Raw genomic sequence first — 22,158 nt, 5'->3', positions numbered from 1 at the left:
TAAAAAGGATCAACAAAATCTTTCCTGCTCCCTGCAGAATCTTCTCCTGTTTCATGGCAATGTTTCATGTCCACACATCTGGTGGAGAATACAGAAATAAAAGACAACATGTAAGGTAGAGATGACTACCATGCAGTCTGTTCAATGTCAAAATTCAGGCCATATATTAACATTAAGAATATTCTTTGTTAGTTACAGGGGACTTGCTGCCACTATGTCGGCACAGTAGGAGTTTGTTCCTGGCCCAAACAGGCATAAGCTGCAGGAAAGAGAATAGCAAAATTATCAGCTAAGTAAAAAGAAGAAACATCCTGGCTCTGTGTTTTCTTCTGTAGGAGGGGAGAAGGAATGGAAAGAAAAGGAGTTGTTTACATGGAAAGAGGCGAAGGTGAAGAGCCCTGAAGGGGTTTCTTGGAAGGAGCTGAGTGAAGCTAATGTGAAGAGGCCGTAGGGGAGAGGAACTAGGAAGGGCTGTGATGTGCAGTTTCACACAGTGACAGGCTACGTGTGTGTTGGGAGTTTCCCGCATGGAATGCACTTTCTTCAAGGTAGAGGCCGTCTGGCTTCTGTCTGCTTCATTTCCCTAAGGAAGTGCTGAACTTGAAATGAATCATCCCTCAAAACCTAGAGAAAATCACTTTCTTATTAGTTATCAAGGACAAAACAGAACAAATGTTGTAGCTGAAATAGTCATATAAAAGTATGGTCATACTTAAAATAATTTACCTAAAACAATGGTCAGCATGAGGCGCTTGGTTTGATCTGCATGTTAAGGATTAAGTCTTGTGCAGAAGGGGTATCCTTGTGCGGTTTGTCTGTAATGAAAAGATGAGGACCTTCATGTTACTAGTGCTGTTCTACCTGCTCTAGCAGTTATCTATCCCAGGAAGAAATATTGCAGTATCATCATGTACAGAAGTGGGTTTCCTTAAAGGAGTTTTATTTATATTGCACCATATTTCTTTAGAAATTAATGTTCTGGTACCAAAGACCAGAATCAAAAAGGTACTGAAAAAGTGTGTTGTAATGCTTGTTTTTAGGTGACTGTCTCCATGCATTCATGGTTTGGGTTGAGTTCCTATAGTGCTCACACAATGCATAGGGAACTATGTGCCTCAGAACAGAATCGATCTCAATTCACTGAATATTTCTTACCCAATGTCAAAATGTTGGGCAGGATGCTTAAGGTACCTTACATGAAATTCAGTCTCATCTCTGGATCTTCAGTACCTTTTTCTGCTCCACTGGGAAACTGTCTTTCCTCTTGTGGGTATTACTGTCTTGCACCCTTTCTCTGAACCCATCTTTCAGAACTTGGTGCAAAGAGAAGGTAGCTGTGGTGGCATCTTATATAATGGAGCTCCTTAACTAAAATACTGTGTTGTTTTCTATACAGGATTGAGGTTTCATGGGAAAGATAGGGAATAGCCTGATGGTTACACTCAGCTTAGATATTGCTTTGATTTCTCACAAGTGAACAAAACAGGATTATATCTAGTTCTATCCCATTGTGCACAAGTGCTTTAATAACTGAACTATTGGGGTAAGAGGGAGGAGGGAAAGAAGAAACTAGACCTCATTTAATTTTTCAGGGTTTTGTGCTGTTTTCTTTAAAGCATGGGAATGATTACCATATTTTCTGCACAATGCTGTCTATAAGGCATGCTTGAAGAATACAGTTTTATGGGTACTGATAGGCTGCGTTGTGATTTAGGCACCAAACTGCTCAGTTGCCTCAAGGCAGAGATGATTCTACGTCTCCACTATTGCATTTCTCTAATTTGCAATTTCTGATTTATTTCTTGAGCACTTAAGTTCCTTCCAAATATTATTTTAGATGCTTGTTTGGTTTGGATCAGATCCAAATATCACCACTGGGGCTGAAGAAATATGATAATACACTACTATCTAAACTGCTATGCTGTGGAGAAGTGGCAAAATTTAAAATTTAAAGGAGGCTGAGGGGCGACCTCATTGCTCTCTACAGCTTCCTGAGGAGGGGACGTGGAGAGGGAGGTGCTGAGCTCTTCTCCCTGGTGTCCAGTGATAGGACGCGTGGGAATGGCTCAAAGCTGCGCCAGGGGAGGTTTAGGCTGGCCATTAGGAAGCATTTCTTTACTGAGGGTGGTCAAACACTGGAACAGGCTTCCTGGAGAGGTGGTCGATGCCCCAAGCCTGTCAGTGTTTAAGAGGCATTTGGACAATGCCCTTAACAACATGCTTGAACTTTGGGTCAGCCCTGAACTAGTCAGGCAGTTGGACTAGGTGATCGTTGTAGGTCCCTTCCAACTGAAATAGTCTATTCTATTCTATTCTATTCTATTCTATTCTATTCTAAATGTGCTCCTGTTGAGGTAGTTCAGTTTTGGAAGTGACCTCCTTTCTCAAATAAAAATAGGTTTGAAGCAAACAGGAAGAACTAACATTACCTTAGCAGAAATCCAGCCCTGAGCTAATTCCTTCTTTTGTAAACCATCATCCTTTTTCTTATTTAATTAATATAGGGAAATTACAAAATGAAGTAATTTGATTTGATTTTAGCTTCTCTAAATAAGAATAAAAGAATGGTTGTGTTGAGTCAGAGTTAGGGTCCATCTCGCCCAGTATCCTGTCTGGGATAGGATACACATAGGGGCCAGAAACGGACACCGTGGGAAGAGTGAGAATAGGGCAATCATATAATACTTGTTTCCCTACTGCTGTCATTGCTTCCAAGTTCAATGTTAAATAAAATATAACAAGTATTTGCATGTGTTGCCCTTCAAATTCTTTTCCTTGGAATAGTAGAGCTTCGCAGGCTTCCGCTGTGAAAGGATTCTCTGTCTTCACTGTCACACCAGTAACTATCTGCAGAACGAAACTAAAAGAAACTGGCTGGTGTTGCAAGCTAAGTAGGAAGTGTTTTGTTTCTAGGTGGCTAAGTTCAATCAAAACTTCAGTAAATGTTTTTTGGGGGCTGGTTTGTGTGAAATGAATTCAGTAAAAAAAAATTACTATAATTGATAATCTTGTTGACCATTTCAGGAGTGATGGTCAAGAACTACAGGGAAACAGACTGTATTATGCTCTCTCCATTAAATACCAGCATTTGCTGCCCGCTTTGCAAGCACCTAAGCAGCGTACTGTGTGGAATGCAAGACTGCTGCTGGCTTTCTGTGCATGCTCTGTACTTAAATAGTGCTTTTCGCAGTGTAGCACACTGAACTTTAAATCACATTTAAATAAGAAGAAATAGAACAGTTATTATTAAACACAATCAGTATAGGAAAATTGGATATAAATAGGACTGGAGCAGTTAAAAAGTTGCTTTCAAAGAAAAACCGTATCTGCAAGTATTAAATGCAGAGGAAAGCATTGATCTTGGGACCTTTTTGAAAATTTGGCTGTGAATATTTCCCTGCATTATTGGAAAGAAGTAGAAAGCATTCATAGCACAATCACAAACTTCTGCTATTGATTTCATAAAACCGAGGGAATAACAATAATTTGTCTGGGGAAAAAAATAGACAATTCTCTTTCCCTGTAGCAACTGTAGCAAGGCCTTTCTAATAAAGGTGGGAATTAACCACCTGAATGGTTTTCTGGCATCTGCAGCTAAGAGGATGTCATGGTTTAACCCCAGCCGGCAACTAGGCACCACACAGCCACTCTCTCCCTCCCCCCTGGTGGTATGGGGGAGAGAATTGGAAAGGTAAAAGTGAGAAAACTCGTGGGTTGAGATAAAGACAGTTTTATAGGTAAAGCAAAAGCCGCACACACAGGAAGCAGGGATCCATCACACGTAATGGTTACTTGGGAAGACAAACGCCATCGCTCCAAACATCCCCCCCTTCCTTCTTCTTCCCCCAGCTTTATATGCTGAGCATGACGTTACATGGTGTGGAATATCCCTTGGGTCAGTTGGGGTCAGCTGTCCCGGCTGTGTCCCCTCCCAACTTCTTGTGCACCCCCAGCCTCCTGGCTGGTGGGGTGGGGTGAGAAGCAGAAAAGGCCTTGACGCTGTGTAAGCACTGCCCAGCAGTAACGAAAACATCCCTGTGTTATCAACACTGTTTCCAGCACAAATCCAAAACAGAGCCCCATACTAGCTACTATGAAGAAAATTAACTCTATCCCAGCCAAAACCAGCACAGAAGAACTTTGTAATAATTTAAAAAGTGAGTTTGAAATTCACTGGGTACAAAAGAACAGCCATCAGTAAAGTAAGTGTAGATTTGTGGGGGGTGTTGTTTCTTTATTTTGGTTTCTTGGGTTTTTTTACATTTTCCAGGCTCATTGTAGGGGATTGGATTAGGTTTGTTGGAACATCAAAAGGACTTCTTGGTACGGTAGCCAAGTTGATACCACAGCTGACTAATAGAGTGTGATTAAATATTTGAGAGAGGTTACTGTGTCACATCTATAGAGGTGACTACCGAAGTCAGAGATTTTGACGTAATTTTAAATTGAGCAACAAAAAAAATTGCACTTGGGGGTTGATCTTTTCTATGGTAATTTATTGAGGGGTTGGTACTTCTTCATGGGATTATTTTGCTTAAAATTTGTTCTTAGGTCTTTCCCTCTGCCCTCTCCCTCCCCCCCCGATAGGTGATACTGAAGGTTGTTTACTATTTTGCAGATAACCTGAAGTGTACTGCTGATTTAAAATCTGCTTCCTCTTTGCTTTAGATGGAATATTAGTTTCTCAACCTCCTTGCTTTTTGTGAAATGCTTCTGAATCTTTTTTCTTCCACCTTCCACAACCAGAATAGCAATTTAAAAATCAGTGAGACATTATCTGCCTGTAATTACATACAGCGATGTTTGTGTGGTTCCATTGCAGAAATAATTGAAGAGATCATGTGCTGATACAACTCCTTGTAAAAATCCTTTCATAGCTGTTCTATAGTAATGTTAGATATAATTTCATGAATTGTTTTAGAAAACAATAAAAAGAAATATTTTTGTGTAGCAGATAGCTATAGTACTTTCTCCAAAAATGAGTGACAACTGTAAACTGAATGACTTCACATAAAGAAGAGGCACACAAACATTTCTTGGATAATTAAAGGAAATACAAAAGGTGAGTTTGCCCTGGCAGCCTGTATGCAGGCTCCATGATAAATCAAGAGGTATGCCAGAAAGAGTGAATAAAAGAAGACCTATATCCCTTCCCAGCCAGAACTGAGTTTCCTTGCTATGGTGTTCTGAGGAGCAGTAAGGCACAGGACTTGAATAACCAAATCATATGGCCCGATGTGCGTGTGCACTGATGTATATTGGTGCACAGGATAACAAAAATTAATTTCCGCAGCCTGCATAATAAATACTATGCTAGGAGAAGTGTGTACAGTGCAGTGAACCTCCTTCTTGCACTGGATGGTTCAGAAACTATCGAGGTATTCATCTGAAGGGAGTCAGGTCTCACATTAGGCCATGTAATGTCTAAAACTAAACCCAAGCGATTCTGCAGCTACCGCTGTGACCAGGTAGCATGCAAAATGTGTGTGTTGGGCTGTGGGTGTGATGTGAGTTGCCTTTGCCCCACTGTTGTCCCTGCTTCCAGGGCCATGGGCACACTCCCGACTTCTAGGAGTTCAGCTGAGTCCAAGGTGCCCTTGCTGCTCCCCAGCACCAGCTTTGAAAGCGAATCCTTGGGTGTTTGTACATGCCCTGTGGCAACGCTGTCTGAGGATATCTCAGGCAGTGTTTCTTCTGCCAAAGCGCTCAACAGCCTTCCCCACCTCTGGGTTACCTCCCATGAGGGTTCTGGTTACTTTTATAGAAACATGGCTCATGAGCATGGTCCAGGAAAGCAGTATTTTGGTGTCACTTTGAGCATTCCCTTGTACACCACCAAAACTGCTTTTGACTCCCGTAAATTGTGGGAAGAGGTGTTTGATGGTCATACGTAGCTCACCTTGTTCTGCTGGTGCTGGCTGTTGTGGGACAGTACCGTTGTCTCCACAGAGCCCATCTTGTCATGCTGAGTTCCTATCAAGTCCGTCTTGAAGAGGACACCCACTTCCTGTTTCGCTTTACTTGAGATACAGGAAAAAATAATGAAGGCTCCCAAAGGCCCGATTTGTTGCTTGTTTATAGACATACTGTAACTCAGACTGGGATTTTTCTATCCATGCCTGAAAAGGGATGAACTTGATGTAAAAAGAGTGCTGGTAATAGTCAGACATCCTTTGCTGACCATAGAAACTCTGCATTTTTGCAGTGCTTTGTGCTTCTGATCTTTCCATGCTGTGCAGAGACCAGTAGAGCTCCCCGAGTGCTCTATTCATGTGATGTTCCCCAAAACGAGCGCCCTGCAGTGTGCTATGCTCATTTGCCTTCCATCCTCCTAGCATGCAAGGTCACACATAGAAGGTTTCTCGCTACTTCGGTGCTTTTATTACATACGTGCAGAAATGGGACCATGTGAGTTCAGCTGGAATCAAGATGACCACCCTGTGGATATTTACTTTGCTCATTCTTGCCTGGGGAGGTAAAACAACTTTTACTGGAATATTTCCTTGCATAGGTGGTTATTAAAGGTAAAGTTGTAGGCACAGTGTAGTGCATCCTTACAGAAGATAGGTTCATTAGCTTCAAGATGAACATCCGGAACTAAACATATGACAATATTCTTTTTTTGTTTGGTTGGTTGGGGTTTTTGTTTGTTTGTTTGTTTGTTTGTTTGTTTGTTTGTTTGTTTTTTAGCATTATCTTCTCATTCTTAAGTTATTCTGCTTCCCTGAGATTTTCCTTCAATAAACCCTATTTTCCAAAGACAATATAAGTATAGAAGAATCAAAGTTTTGTATAGTTGAATGGTGACACAGGATTCTTTATATCACTCGAATAGAATTCAGTAGAATGGTCCTCTTATTTTTACTAGAACATTTGAAGTACATACAGGATGCAGTGACTACCAATAATGAGAAAAGAATACAACAAATAAATCATAATTATTCTTCTGGTTTTGGGTTAAGGGAGGTAATAATTATACCTGCCTGAGTTCTCAGCTCACTAACATTTTATGCTACTATTTTCTAATACTATACTAATGTAATTCTGGTTAAAATCTCCCTCCTCAAACTCTTAAGTTTGGTGCAGGTTTCCATAGTTCAGAGCTTCTCAATAAAGTATTTTATTGCTCGGCTTCCTCAGTCGAAGTTGGTAGAGTTTGCAAACTTATATAATGAGGCATAGGAATATGCAGAAAAGTGGTTGATAATGAATTTAAAACCTTTCCTTTAGAAAAACTATAAAGCAGAAAGCTTTATTTTGCTGAACATGCTGAAAATTTTATTAGGGGGAATACTTCTGTTAATTTTTTTTTTTGTCTTTTCATGTATTTGATGTGAGTATACAGTCAATTGTACTGATCTCTTCTGAAGCTGGAAAACACCTAAAAGAAAAGCACAAAAAAAAAGGCACTTTTATTCACTCAAGCAGATTTGGCACAGTTGTGTGACAGCCTAAAGGCTCCCTGCACAGACATGTCAGATTGCTTCAGTCAGGAATCCTTTTCAGGCCAAAGGCAGGAAAAACTCATTTTAGCAAAAAAAGTTAAGATTTAAAAAAAAAAAAAGGTGTAAAAAAAAAAAAAAGCAGGGTATCTAAATTTAAACTATGTCAAATTCTAATAAGAGTTTTCTAGGGAAACCCTGAACATGTTTGTCTGCAGGACTGAGGCATCGGTTTGTAACCAAGAAATGGCAACTGTAATGTGCAACTATATTGGACTGTTCAAAAGCTAAAGAGCATGAATTTAACTAGGGAAAACAGCACTTTCTTCATACCAGAATATATTGATAACCTTGTAGGAGCAAATACACTTTTAATACAGAATCAAAGAATCACAGAATCATTTAGGTTGGAAAGGACCTTTAATATCATCGAGTCCAACCGCAAACCTAACACTGCCAAGTCCACCACCAAACCATGTCCCTAAGCACCACATCTACACGTCTTTAAATACCTCCAGGGGTAGTGACTCAACCATTTCCCTGGGCAGCCTGTTCCATATTCCATATGTTGAGTAAGAAGGTAGCATTGGGATAAAAATTTTTGTGGTGAATCTGCTACATTGACTATAAAAGTTACAGTATTTATTAAAAGACCATTACAGTAGTTGTGAGGAGAAGCCTGACTAAGACTGGAAAAGCCAAAATATAGTCAAAATTTATTGCAGTCCTTTTTTAGACCTTCCCATCTAAGATTTCTTAAGGTGAATACATTAAAATGTTTCTGTGGAAGTCAGACTAGTGATATTAGGGATCACTACTAATCAGCCACTAGTGATTCATTTAATACTATCTGTACTATGCTGATAATGAACTTCTACATTCTATACAAATTTACTGCTTAAAAAGGGCTAAGCTGGAATTCCTGGAAATAATAATTCACTCTTTATGCACAGACTTGATTTTCTTTTCTCACTGATTTGGATGAGGTGGCACAGTCTTTTACATCAGTGTGTCCTTGCCAGCAACATTTAGTAATTCATTCTGCCAGCGAGAATGCCACCTGAGATATTTTAATTTTTTCTGTCTTTTGAGGTGGTATCTATCACATAGAAATCTGGATACTGGAAGAGGGACTGTATAGTGGAAAGTAATATATTGCTTATTATGGATGATGCGAATTCCAGAAAGGAAGATTGCTCTAAAATCCCACTGTGTCAGCTGAAGCTGCAGTTGTTTAGTGATTTTGAAAATCAGGCAAAAGGAATTTCAAATTGGAAAAAGTAATATTTCAAAAAGAGCCACTGTTCCTAGTCACCACCCACTTGGGCTCCACTTGAAAAGGTAATTTAAATTAAAGTAATCTCTTCCAGTTCAGCACTTCGCCATTATTATTTGCCAGAGTACTCTGGCTATGTTTATCCTCAATATTATTAACTTCAGTGGACTTGAATGCAAGCATTTTACTTGAGTGTCTCATCGAAGGGCTAGCTTCTTAATCTATGAAATCTCACTACAGTGAGTCAATATAAACCACAGATGGTAGATATTTGGAAATTGATGATGATGATGTATAGATTTGAATTTGTCAGGTTAACACTTTTGATGCCAGCTAGAAATTAAAAGTTGTCCTTTTAGAACAATTTATATGTAAATTAGGCAATTATCCTTTTTTTTAACACTGAAATTGATAAATAATTAACCCAATTTCTTTTCCTGTAAAAAGAGACCTCGGAAAAGAAGCATTTAATTTCATTTACGTTATTCTTGCTCAGAACGTAAATACTAGGAGCTATACTCACATATTCATAAGAGATCCAGCGTCTGTTGGGAAAAGGGAAAACCATTCAGGATTTAAAATCAATTTACTCATTAAAAAGAGCATTTATTCTTAACATCAGAAAGAAATTTATAGTTTGACAAGTTAAAATAATTTCTGTCTTTGTTTTTTTTACCGATGGATGGAACAGATGATTTTGTTCTCCCCTATAAATATCTTGTAAAAATGTACAGAAAAATATTTTAATCATGACTGTAATAACCAGTTCAGTGTTCTCAAAAGAATGATTATTACTGAATAACTTCAATCCTTTTTGTATTCTTGGCATGTGAGAAAGACCTATATTGAAGCATAAACAGATCATGCCTTGAAGGAAAGTGTACTCATTGCCTAATTGAATATATCATTCATTTTATAGAAAAAACCCTATCTACCTAACCCATCCTCTAGTGTGCATGCTCATTATTTTAAAATTAAGACCTTCCATTGCTTAAGGGCTTGTACACAGAAGCACAAACACATCTAAGTTTACTTTCTTGTGTAGGCCAATTGAATTAACTTAGCTGTACATTTGAATAATATAAAAATGCACATAATGATCAGTAGAACCCGGAATCATACTTGTAATTTCTTTTAGAAATCACATGTAACTGTTCACTTGAGAAAGCAATTTATAACTTTCTCTATAAAAATGGAATATCAAACAAATAGAAGGATCCAAAAAAGTTGCAAAATGTTAATGTTTTTGCTTTGAAATAGTGTAATTTCTCTATCAAGACTTAAGAGGGCAGTTTCTATATGTATGTTTTTAATTACTTAATTAAGAAGTGAAGATGCTTCCCTCCTGCTGAATGAATGCTGTGCAAGTCATTCATTAAAAAATATGTAAAATAATACTTGATATATTTTAAGTATGCTATTTATTCTTAAGTCAGTTCCTTTATTCTTAAGTCAGTTCTTTCAAAACAGATTTAGATCTGAATATTGATGACACACTACTGAATAATTTAATAAAAACACTTTTCTTTTTCTTTTCAGTTCAACAGAAGAGCAGTTTCACTGGCAAACACAAGGTAATGTACTTATCTACATATATGTATTACATATATTCTCTCCCAGAATTATCATATTTCCTAAAGAAGATAGAGGGGAAAACAACATTTATTTATGCAATTTTTTTTTCATTGTTAGTGTGTTAAAACCCTACTTAAAAACTGGCAAAATTTGGTGAAAGTTGTTAGGCTTGACAAAAAGAACACCAAGATTAATGCAGAGTTTTGAGAGGGGGGCATTGCTAACCATGTCTCTAACTTAATTTTTAAGATTAGACCTGAACTTTCTCATTTTGCTTTTATTAATCCAAGGCCACACTTTCAAAGGATGGCATAATTTTCAATATGGCCAGCCTCCTCTGAATATGTGATCTTGGTGCCTTCTCCATTCCTTCATCAGCTGTGAATGCTTAGTCACAAAAGGTTTTACCTTTGTCTGGTAACTGGTTTTACCTTTTGTCTTTCTTTTTACATTTTTATGTTGTTAATTTTATTACAGATGGTCAGAAGGATATAGAAGATGAGCTCACCACTGGTCTGGAGCTGGTGGACTCCTGTATTAGATCACTGCAGGAATCAGGGATACTCGATCCACAGGACTATTCAGCCAGTGAAAGTAAGTTGCTAGAAGTGCGTTTTCTAGAACCCAGATGTATTTGTAACATTTCATGCTTTAAAACTGAATGCATATCTTACAGTGTTTGTCTTGATTATTTTCTGATATTGGCAGAAGACAATGTAGTTGCGAGGAGGCAAATTGCCTCCTTGCCTTGCAAGTTAATTTTTGGTTTTGTTTGTAATGGAGAGAATCTCACTGCTAGTTTGTTGGGGAAAAATCCGAACGTGGAATATATTTTAAGGAAAATATTTTGTAATTGCAGTATTGCTGTACTATACTATAAGGACATGTCACAAGACTTCAGCATCACCAGTACAAAAGTAACTTTCAAAAAGCACTTTTTCAGTATGCAAAGGTAATAAAATGAAACATAGTGTGGGGCTGTGAGTAATTCTGATGTCTCTTTGTAACCACTTGGCCAGGTAGCTGGTATTCCTTGAGACTAAAATTTTCAAATGGATACACAGACAGAAACAGTTAGGTGAACTTTTTAAAAATGATGCAGAGAATGGCAGCTGTAGCAAGAAAGCTGAAGTCTTTCCTCAAAGGTTGGCTCACTGGTCATTTAGCAGCCATTCTGTTTGGAGAATTGTGCAGGGAGTGGATAGATCCTCTGCTAGAACCAGCCGTTGGGGAAGTGAATCAAGGCTAAACAACGGCAAAAGTGAACGAGGGACATGCCACTCAACGTATTTGTAGAACAGATGTCTACAAATACTTGTGCTCATGAGTCACGTACACTGAGACAAAGTTTTCCAACAGGTTAACAGGTCTGTTATCAGTTGTAGCGCTAGATATTGAAAAAGCAGGTTAATTCCCTATTTTCCTTTCCTTTTCCTCAGTCTCCTATCTGATACTCTGTTCCCATCTGCCACAATATATACCCGTTTTCACTTCACTCCTACTGCAGCTCCTGACACTACCTTGGCTTTTCAGTTTTCTCTAGTATTCCTCTACATCTCCTTCCCTCTGCTCAGTTGAGCCATTTTTGTCTTTTTCAGTCCCCTGCTGCCCAGTACCCTCTGACTGAGTCATGTCTTTCGAGGTGGCTGCCCAAATTCAGCTTTCTCGAAACCAAAGGGGATGATCTCCCCTTCATCTGGAAAGGCTAATGGAATGTGACAGCCACCTTCTGCAAAGCATCTCTAGCAATGATGAGTCATCACCTGAAATGTGGTCATCAGGTGATGAAAGGAAGGCATTGCAAATTGAATGCAGAATTTTAATTTGTCAGAACATTTTGCATTATTTTAAAACAAGATTTGCAGTAAAATTCGCAGCTGACAATCCTGGGACAGTAGAAAATTTTTCACTTTTCATGTGCACAAGATTTCTGGGCCAACAATGTCACTAACACTTTCGTTAAGATGTTGCTTGATCTGAACACAATCTGTGTGATTAACATCTCATAGAATCATAAAATCATAGAATAGTTTAGGTTGGAAGGGACCTCTAAAGGTCATCTTGTCCAACCCCCCCGCCATGGGCAGGGACATCTTCAACTAGATCAGGTTGCTCAGAGCCCCGTCCAACCTGACCTTGAAGGTTTCCAGGGATGGGGCATCCACCACCTCTCTGGGCAACCTGTGCCAGTGTTCCACCACCCTCAGCGTAAAAAATTTCTTCCTTGTATCTAGTCTAAACCTACCCCCGTTTAGTTTAAAGCCATCTGTTAAGATGTTGCTTGGTCTGAACGAAATTGGGAAAACATGATGAAACAGTGTAAGCCCTTATAATTTGCCCTGTTTTTTTCTTCATTTGGGGGTGAGGAGAAACAGATTAAATGACTAGCATGATAAGGATTGCCTTCAAAATGTGATTCGATAGAAAAATGAAACTGGGTAGATGGCAATAGAGGAGATTGGGGGCAGGGAGGGGCTAGCTTGGATGGGAAACTGTCAGAAACTGGCTGAAGAGATGGAAACTAAGAAAAAATGTTAGGGAAAGATGAAGACAGTAGATGGAGAGAAGTCTGGGTATGTGAAGAAAACTAGTACAAAAGCCAGTTTCTGGGGAGTATCACAAAAAGATGAGACACAAATAGGAATGTAGATAAACGGGAAGGAGAATAAGGAACGTGGGCAAATGAAAAACAGTGATGGAGAAGGGGAGCAATAGCGATGGACTGTGTGGGGGACCAGCAGGGGAGGAACTGAGATTTGCTGAAGCAGGAGGTCCAGTCAGAAAGTTGAAAGCTGAATTTGCTTGGTTGGATGGTTTGTTCATGGGATCAGGAGTTAGGTGCAGAGAGAGGGAACAACAGGGTGATGAGAATGACCTTCGACAAAGGAAACAGCGATGGAGTTATGGACAGGACAACAGCTGTCCCTAAGAAACATAGGTTTGGAGAGAACAGGCAAGTGCATGTGCTCACAAGGGAGCAGGCTTCCCCACAGAGCTGCAAGCTTGATCTTCTTTATTGTCAGGAAATATTTGTGAAGCCTTTTGTCACAGTGCCCCATACTCTTCTGCTCCAGGCCCACCTTGTAATGAAACTAGATTGCTATTTGCCATTTATGGTTTTAATTAAGAATCAGATATATATGCCAAAGCTAACAGTTGCAGCTCTGCTAATCACTCATAAATGCAATTAGGATGTCATATACTGGATTTTCTTTCTAGTTTGGGGGTCTGTTTTTCAATTTAGAGTAAAATATCACAAACACATCAGACAGTTAAAATGTTACTGTGTTTGAAAAGTCAAAAGTAACAAAGTCAAGGCTGTCTATACAACATAATTTGAATTTTTATGACTGCATTATAAAACAATTATTATCATGCCCTGTTTTGTACATTTTCTGTCCATGCCTCATTTACCCCAAAGCTAAGGCCCAGATTGCACAGCATACTAGAGGGGGATTTCATCTGGAGTGCTCCTGACTTCTCTAATCAATGAGTAGAACGCACATACTAAATGAAAAAAATCCCATATTTGACAGTTCAGCTTTGCACTTAAAATTTAATTGTGTCCCTCCTTAGTGTCCTAAAGTTCTGATGTTACAGTTGTGAAATCATTCAAAGTGTCTTCTACTGATAATTAGTTCTAGGTGTTCCCGGTTAGTTTGCAGGTGTGCTGAGAACAAACAGCTGTAACTGGACACTGTGGAAGCACAGTCTCAAATATATGAAGCATGGTATAAAAGGAAGTTTAAAACTCACTCTGAAGTGGCTCACACACAGCATTTGTATTTCATAGGCACTTTCGGTCTTAATTCCTTCAATCTCCAAATAGGAAATGAGATCTATATAAATGTTTCACTTTACAGGTATTCTAAAAATTGTTATTTGTGATGTATTTCAAGTAAATGTTGAGTGTCATAGAATAATCCACCAGGGTGCTATTTTTTTTTCTTTGTATTGGACATTTTTCAATGAAGGCCTGAGGTCATGTGGTAAAAAATGAGGCAACTACAAAACAGTGAATAGTTTTGCATTGTGTGCACTGGCCGTAAGACAAGAAAGGAGGGGAAGAGCGATGATTCAGAAAAGGCAACTTAGTCTGGCATTTCCTAACTTTTGAGCTCTTAACTTTACAATTGTAGTTATCTTTACTTCTGCAGTTTGACTGCATAGCTGTATTTTAAGTAACAAGGCTGACTCTGAGGAGAGCATTTCCAGCCTGCCATGGCAGTTCTAGTCTAGTTGAGGCAGATTTTTTAAATCATCATATGAAAGCCTGCCCAGGGATGTGACCACAGCTTCTTTTTCTGAACTGCATGCATGTAGTCTAATGAGTTAATCTATCAGTAGCTCTGCCTTTGTAGAGGATTAGTATGTCTGTAGTCAGAATCTTTACAATTTGGTTTCACGCACTCTGATTTTCTCAGAATTAGTTTTAAGAAGTCATCGCATAGCAAGCAGCTGTTATAATACTCTAAATCCCAAACATCACTTCACATGTGCTATTCCTTTAGTAGCAAATAAAAGCCATGAAAAAAGGCTAATGGGACGAGTCACATGAAAGGGGCTTACACAGGAGGGGTTCCGTATTGCTAATAGAGATGCTCACTAATTATCTTTGCTAAGTGTGAATCAGCAAATAAAAAAAATATAAATATATAAAGCTTTTATTAATTTGACGAAATGCAAGCAGAGCGATCACTGTTTTTAAAGTAATTATTATCAGACAAAGATGGGCAGATTCATAACTGCTGCGTGCTCTCATACAAGTTTTCTGTGGTTGCACTGACCCTGGTACAAGGTTATATGCATCTGAGGGGCACTCCTGCACTGTTGCCCATCTCTTTCTTCTGTCCCAACTCAGTATAAATTGACTTCCCAAAACCATGTGTTTCCAGTTACAAGCAAACAAACAGAAAGTAAGGGAACTTCAGAATTACACAAGAAGCTGCAGCTGAGTTAAGACCTGAACCTGCATCTCCGTGGTCCAGTTCCCTGTACTGCAGTGATTTCTCTTTATCTTTACGTAGCTGTAGATCTGTCACCACTGCGTCACTCCAGTTTACATCAAACATGATCTGATACAGTTTTTGTGGAGCCAGAGGGGTGTTCAGCCTGTCCTAAGTGTTTGTGGGGATGTCACCAGCAGAACGACGGTGCTCCACACATACCCTCAGTCCCTGAGGGTGGGCAGGTACAGGCTGCTGCTAGTGGCAGTAGCCATTAGCTACGGTGTGTCCTAGGGACCAGCATGGTCCCTCAGTGTCACTGTAAGGGCACTCGATCCGTCCTCCTCCCTGCTGTATATCACTGTAACACCCAGCGTGGCAGCCTGGAGCTGACTGCAGAGCTGGCTGCCCCTCTCTGAAAATATTTCTTCTCTCCACCATTATCTCTTTCTAATGGGAACCCAAAAATATTGCTTTTGCAGAAATGAGGATAAATAACTGTCACTTTAAATAGGATCAGGGGAAAGACCAGACATGTGAGAGCCAAGCTAATCACATATGACATTGGAGATGAGTCGCAGGAGAGGGACAGGAATGCACAGAAAGTGTAGGACCTGAAATCACTGGGGAAGGAAACATGCAGGGGAGCAAAATTTAGTTCAGGACAGAGATAATACTGGGGATGTTTCAGACAGACATGAGACACAGGAGTACTGAATAATGACTGTAGCTCAGGAAAGGTATTTTCATGACAAAATTGGTTAATTTAGTGGGGAAAGACGTGAAAAAAACATTTTGCAAGGGCTGAGTATGTATTGTGGAGACCAAAAATTAATATTTCAGATTAGAAAGCTTGAAAAGATGGGAGATGAAGGAAAAAAGACACTTTTTTCCTCCCCTTCCTATCACTGCACCACTGTCTCAAAATCACACAACTACTTCACATTCATTCCTTTTACTACCTAGTCAGTACAGCTCCTTTTTTTTTTTTTGTTTGGTTTTCTTCTTTCCGCCCCCCCCCCCCCCCCCCATGTAAGGACAATTGAAAGCTACATGGAAAGAAGGAGAGTAAACACAGATATACAACTCTGAGTGAAGAAGGGTGATTGCTGAGGACGTTTGTCATTAAGGCTTGATAAGGTTGCAGTCTGGCCTGCAGATAAGTGGGAAAGGTCCTGATGAACTGCCTGAGGCCCCCAGGTGTCCATCCTCTGTGACACAGAGAAACTGGAGGCCTCTGATCAATTGTTAAGGACCAAACTACCTTTTCCTGCCAATGTTTGTAAATTTGCATTTTACAGATGGGTAGCGTAAGAGTGAGATAAATGTGGAACGAGAGGAATATATTGATCCTGTATTTCTTTCCCTCCTACTAGTTCCCCTGTACCCCTATCCCTGTGGGTCCTTAGCATGCCATACCAGAGGACTGCCATGATACTAGCATCAAAACCATTTCTGAGATAATTAGCTGAAGCTCATTGAATCCTTACAGACACATTGAATCCTTACAGGCTACAGCAGTGGAAACAGGGAACGGTTACTCCCACTGTCATGGCATTAGCAAAATGAGGGTTAGACGGACTGCTGAGATTACTGAGCAAATCCATTGGCACTTTCTTCTTAACTTAAACCACAAGCTCAAATATCTCCTAATCCAGAAGTCTCTAATTTTAATTTAAGATATCTATACTTAAATCTTTCATGCTATTTCCTTTGCTTCAGTCTCCACAAAATGAGTATAAGACCGGTCTTAAAAGGATTACGGGGCAGATTTATGGAGCTTTTGGTATTTAAGTTTCTAACTGAAACGGAATCATTTCACTATTTCTGACTTGCTTAATCAGGTCATGTGGCAACCCTCCTTCTTTGCTCTCTAAATCGATACCACAGACTGCAGCCACAGAGTTCTTGTTGACATGGATCAGAAAACCTCTTGGATGAGTCTTCCAGTTGTCTGATATTTTTAAAATGCTACATTTTAAATTTCAAATTAAAAATAAGTGGTTTATATTGGAATTGCAGTTTTTCCCATCTGACATTGCCAGTACTCCAGACAAGTTTTTTTCCCCAAATTTTCTGAAGATATTTTTATTTATATCTGTGACCCTAGTGTCCTGGTGCTCAGGATTAATTACAGAATTCAGCACACTGATAAGGGAATAAATAAAATGCAGATTAAATAACACTGTCTTCTTGGCTAATGCCATTTCAGAGCGCACTTCACTGAGGATACATGTTGACAGAAATGCAGGCAGTTAAGGATGTGTCAGTCCTTCTGGGGAGGAAAAAGCATGGCTCACCACTGAGGACTCAATCCCACAATATATTAACTCTTACAGTCACTTGAAACTATTTGCCCAAAACGCAGCACAAATGTGTAGTAGTACCATTTAGATGCTGATTTTTTCCCTCTGAAGAATGACTTAGGTTACAAGAACAGATTATTTTTATCACATGAAATTATATATAGCTTTTGTATTAGACAGATGTGTTTTTCACTTGAATAACCTGTCTAGTTCTGAGGCTAAAAAGATGGGCTAAGCTCTTATTTTATTCTCTTAATTCAGTTTTGTTTCAGCAATTTTTTACAATAAGAGAGATCCTCCTTACTCAGTGTGAAAGCAGATGTCCCAGTTTGAAAGAGCACTCCTTGTTCAACCTTTATGATTTTCATCCTTTATCAGCTGCTTTATTCATAGATATTGAGAATGGATTGAAACAAAAAGGCACTATTTACACAATGAATGTGTAAAAGGATGTGTGTTTATGTGTTTTCCATCCCATAGCTCTTGCTTTGTGAAACTGCCACCTGTCAGATGGCTAACATGCTCAGTGAGATGAAATTTGGCATCAGTGGACCTCACAATTTGTTGATAGATGAAGTTGCTTCCATTTCATTATCTGCTCTGAGAGCCAGGGCGATCCAGCTGAGTCATTCTTTGTGCACACAAAGGAGGTGTTCTTGTGGGATCTCCTGGTAAACATATACACTAATAAAGTCATGTGCTCTTTGAGTACGTTTCAGAACTGAAAAACACCTAGGAAGTGTGTGTGCCCCTCTTTCATTTTAGGATTGGAGTCTTTGGAGTAGGAGTGGCAGAAGTGCATAACACGGGTCACACCACCTTTCTTTCTGCTGCATTAATGCAAACCTGGCAGTCGTCTGACTCAACGGTTCTCAGCTCCAGATAAATCTCTCAGAGTATGAGGTCTGAGGAAATTTTGATTTATTGATGAAAATTCTGTCAGTATTGTAATATATTCAGGGTAAATATTTATGGTTGGGCATTTTGGATGCCTCTCCCTGTTCCATCCATCTCTTCTAATACAAGTCTTTTCAATTTCTTGGCTTCAAAACCTTGGGGTTTCAAAATCATCTTTGCCCAATTTGTAATGGGGTAAATCTTCTGAAAGGCGGGCACCTTTTGTTAAAGGGTGGTCTCACGTTATTCGTTGTATGTTCTCACAGAGAAAGTTGTACAGAAATTGTCTCAACTGTGGGTCAAGTTCAGTCTTTTGAAGTAGTTGTTAAATACTTAGATTTCTGAGAAATGGTCCTTTTCTGGCCCTAGTCACCGTAACTGTGAGCATGAAATAATTATCATGTCATTTAACATTGTAATAGCCACTGGCTAGTAGCAAACACCAAGACCTGCTTCTAGGGGCAGTCCTCAGCAGGAGATTAATGTCTTTACAAAATAGCTGACCACGTAAAGTTTCTGTAGATTCATCGCTAAACCCCGCTAAGTCATTAAGATTTGATAATACAAAGCAGGCTCTAGCGCTGACCCAAGAGCCAGCTCTTACATCTTAGCGTTGGTGTTTACAGCCAGTGCTGCCTCAGGAAATGCTCCATCAGCACTGCGCATCCTGAGCTTGGACTTCATTGTTTTAATCCGCTGTCAGAGGCAGAGTTCAAAGATATTGAGAATAGCATCAGATTAAAAGATGTAGCTCAAACACTGTCATTCAGTACTCCATCACCTCTGCTCTTTTCATGGGTATCAGGATGGTAAGGGCCAGGTAAAACAGGCACATCTTTGTTGCTGACATATCGCATCCCATTAAATTCATGTCAGTCTTCTGACTTTAAGAGCATGAGTGAAGTTTTCCTTTTCGGTCTCTTCCCTTATGCAGGCAGGAGGGGACCACTGCAAAGAGTCAAACTTAGGAGTGGAGCCGCAGTATGGGCTCTTACCACCGGGACTCCTGGCAGGCTTTGGTACCTGCTTCACCAGCCATGGTCCACCGTGGGTTTCTGGCAGTGGAGTGTTAGGGACTGTGACTCGGGTCCAGCTGGTCTCGTTCTGCTTTGGTTCGCTGCCTGCCTTCAAGTTCATGTGTGGTTGTTTACAAGCAGGAGGCCTGGTGAAGGCTGAAGGAACCATCACCATTCAGGGAAGCAGCTTCTGCTTTCCCTGATTCCTCAGGGGTGGCACTGGGGTTGCTGTGGGCACCCTCCTGTGCAGGGCTTCAATCGCCTCAATTCTTCTGCGGCCCTTCTGTAGATTGGTAGGGTGTCTGGGGGGCTTTATAGGCTTCTCAGGGAGAAAGTGCTAGAAGCCACTGGCAGAAGTACTATTCAAAACACAACGGTCCAGTACATGCCCTTACTGTTGGACCTAAACTGCTGCAGGCTGCCTCTTGCAATTTCCTCTCCTCAGGAAGGACTCACCAGCCAGAGACACTCACGCCATCTTAGTATCTCTCCCTAGCCCTCTCCTTTCGTGTGCTCTCTCGCCTTTTCTTGCTGTCCCATCTTTCCCTAAACTACCCATTACTGTCTTACCATATCCTTATGTCTGTTGCTTCCCTTCTTGTTACAATTCCATCTTTTCTTTTTCCAGTTCCTTTATCTTTTCTGTTCTCACACATCATGAAATAAAGCCTCGGTGTCTCGTCCGCAAAACGGATGATGATTCATCCTCAGAGGCAAAAAAAAAAAATCAAAACACATTTTCTGTGTAAAAGTGGCCTTGCTATCCTCGCTTTTTACATGCTTACGTAACTTCAAGCGGATCCACATTGCTCATTGGTGTGTCCTGTTGGGAGTCCAGAGGTAACACTATGACAACATTGCAACTAAGTCATTTCTAATTTCCCTCCATTTCTGTACAGCAGCCTATAGGCTGATTTTTTGTTTCAATGTGATGTCACGTGCAGCATGTTTCTTGGAGTTTCCTTATTTCTGGTTATGTCTACATGATGAATTGTGCTTTTATATATAAATTCCATACTGATATCACGATGTTACTTCATATCTCTGAGCTTGCTTGTCCTGAGATGACTCCAACTTTGGTACCTGGTGTCATTTTATGCTGTGCAACTGACTTAAAATCCTTGCCTAAAGGAAACAACCCCTCACAATCTAGCTTTATTACTGTAGTACAAAATGTGAATGTCAAATTAACACAGGAGCAGTAACAGCAGGTAAAACATATATGGAGGGGGGAAATGGAAAGGTGAGAGTCAAGACCAGGAAAGCAGGAACAATTAGTAGCAACATCAAACATGGAAAGGAGGTAGGTAGTGATCAGCTTGTAATGCTTAGCCTGTGGCAAACAGAAATCCTGCACAGGCAACCAGGTGTTCCCTCATCCACTGCAGGAAGCAGTTACTGAAACTCATTAGAAAATGATAGTGACTTATGGTAGCATCTGTAGGAGCAGAACAAAGAAAGACTTTTGGCATCCGAACCTGCAACGCAAAAGAACATCAGTAAATATTGTGTCTGTACTACGGGCCAGGAAACAAATGCACCCACATCTTCATGACAGACTGATAAACCATTCACCCTACTCATGCCTTAGTGGCATGCCAGCGCCTGCGCGCGTGGCACAGTCAGAAGTGCCAAGAGCCACAACGTTCTGGGATCTGCCGATGCCAGCTCATGAGCATAAGTAGTGTGTAGATGCAGCCTTGAAAAAGAGGTAGTTGGCTTGTTAGCCTGTGTAAAATGCTGTATATGGAACAGAAAATTTTGGCAAGTATGGGGTTGGGTTTTATTTCTTTTGTGCTACATGCAGTTTACATAGCTCTCTATAAAGCAGGATTTTTGTGACTTCTGTGATAACGCAGAGTAGGGAGTTGCCTCCATTTTTTCCATTCTGGCCTTATAAATGGAGAAATGCGTCTTCTGAGTACAACATGAGAACAGAGAGTAGTGCACATGTGTGGACACAGAAAGCAGAAGCAAAAGGGGGTACTTCCTGGTTTATGGCAGAGGAGTTTTTGGCAGATGAAAAAGATTGCCATAAGATTTTGACCTTTTTGACTTACTTCTTAATGGACTTCTGAGGCAGTGCTAAACACATTCTGAACTGGCTCGCCTCAGAGACCAAATAGCCATTTTCATTTGTGGACAGAAAAGATTCAAGATTTAAGCCTGTCAAAGGTCAGAAAAAAATGGAGTTCTACTTTGCACGAGAAGAGGAAACCTGTTTTGTGCTAGTAGTTGAGTTCATAGAACAACATAATAGCATAATAGATCTACTGATGCCTTTTGTATTAGATCCATATATCTGTGAGTAGTTTATATGCTTTATAGTCAGAAGCTGGTAGGCACTTTTTAATTATTTTTATTATTTTTCAACAGTCTTAATTTGGGTCTTTCAGAAGAGATTTGTCTAATTTTTTGATTTCTGATAATGCATTCAGCTTCCGTGTGAGTCATGTTTGTGTGATGTCTATAACCATCTCATTTTATTTCCTAGAAATAAAAAAGGAACACATTAGTTTAATACTATCAATAGCAGCTTTAGGCTGTGCTAGGCACAGAGGGTGACTAGAAACACTTGACATTCACAGTTGGTCTTCAAAGGTATAAAATACTTCCAAAAAATTAGGATTTAATCATGTAAAATATGTTCTTAATTTACTTGGGTTTTTTTTCTGTAAACAAAGCACACACTCCATTTTA

General features: G+C 39.8%; 1 protein-coding gene across 4 annotated transcripts in view; it reads left to right on the top strand.

The window, feature by feature from the left end:
* The window catches only part of CTNND2 (catenin delta 2), a 698,912-nt gene that overhangs the window by 356,002 nt on the left and 320,752 nt on the right, over nt 1-22,158 (top strand). For all 4 annotated transcript variants that reach the window (XM_076330343.1, XM_076330344.1, XM_076330346.1 and 1 more), the window contains 2 exons: nt 10,258-10,292; nt 10,771-10,887. In XM_076330343.1, coding sequence (XP_076186458.1) covers nt 10,258-10,292; nt 10,771-10,887 — 152 coding nt within the window. The remainder of the gene's footprint in view (nt 1-10,257; nt 10,293-10,770; nt 10,888-22,158) is intronic.

This window comes from Aptenodytes patagonicus, chromosome 2 (assembly GCF_965638725.1).
Source record: "Aptenodytes patagonicus chromosome 2, bAptPat1.pri.cur, whole genome shotgun sequence".
Classification (NCBI taxonomy): Eukaryota; Metazoa; Chordata; class Aves; order Sphenisciformes; family Spheniscidae; genus Aptenodytes; species Aptenodytes patagonicus.
Note: the sequence above shows the minus strand (reverse complement) of the source record. Positions and strands in the feature narration are given on the sequence as shown.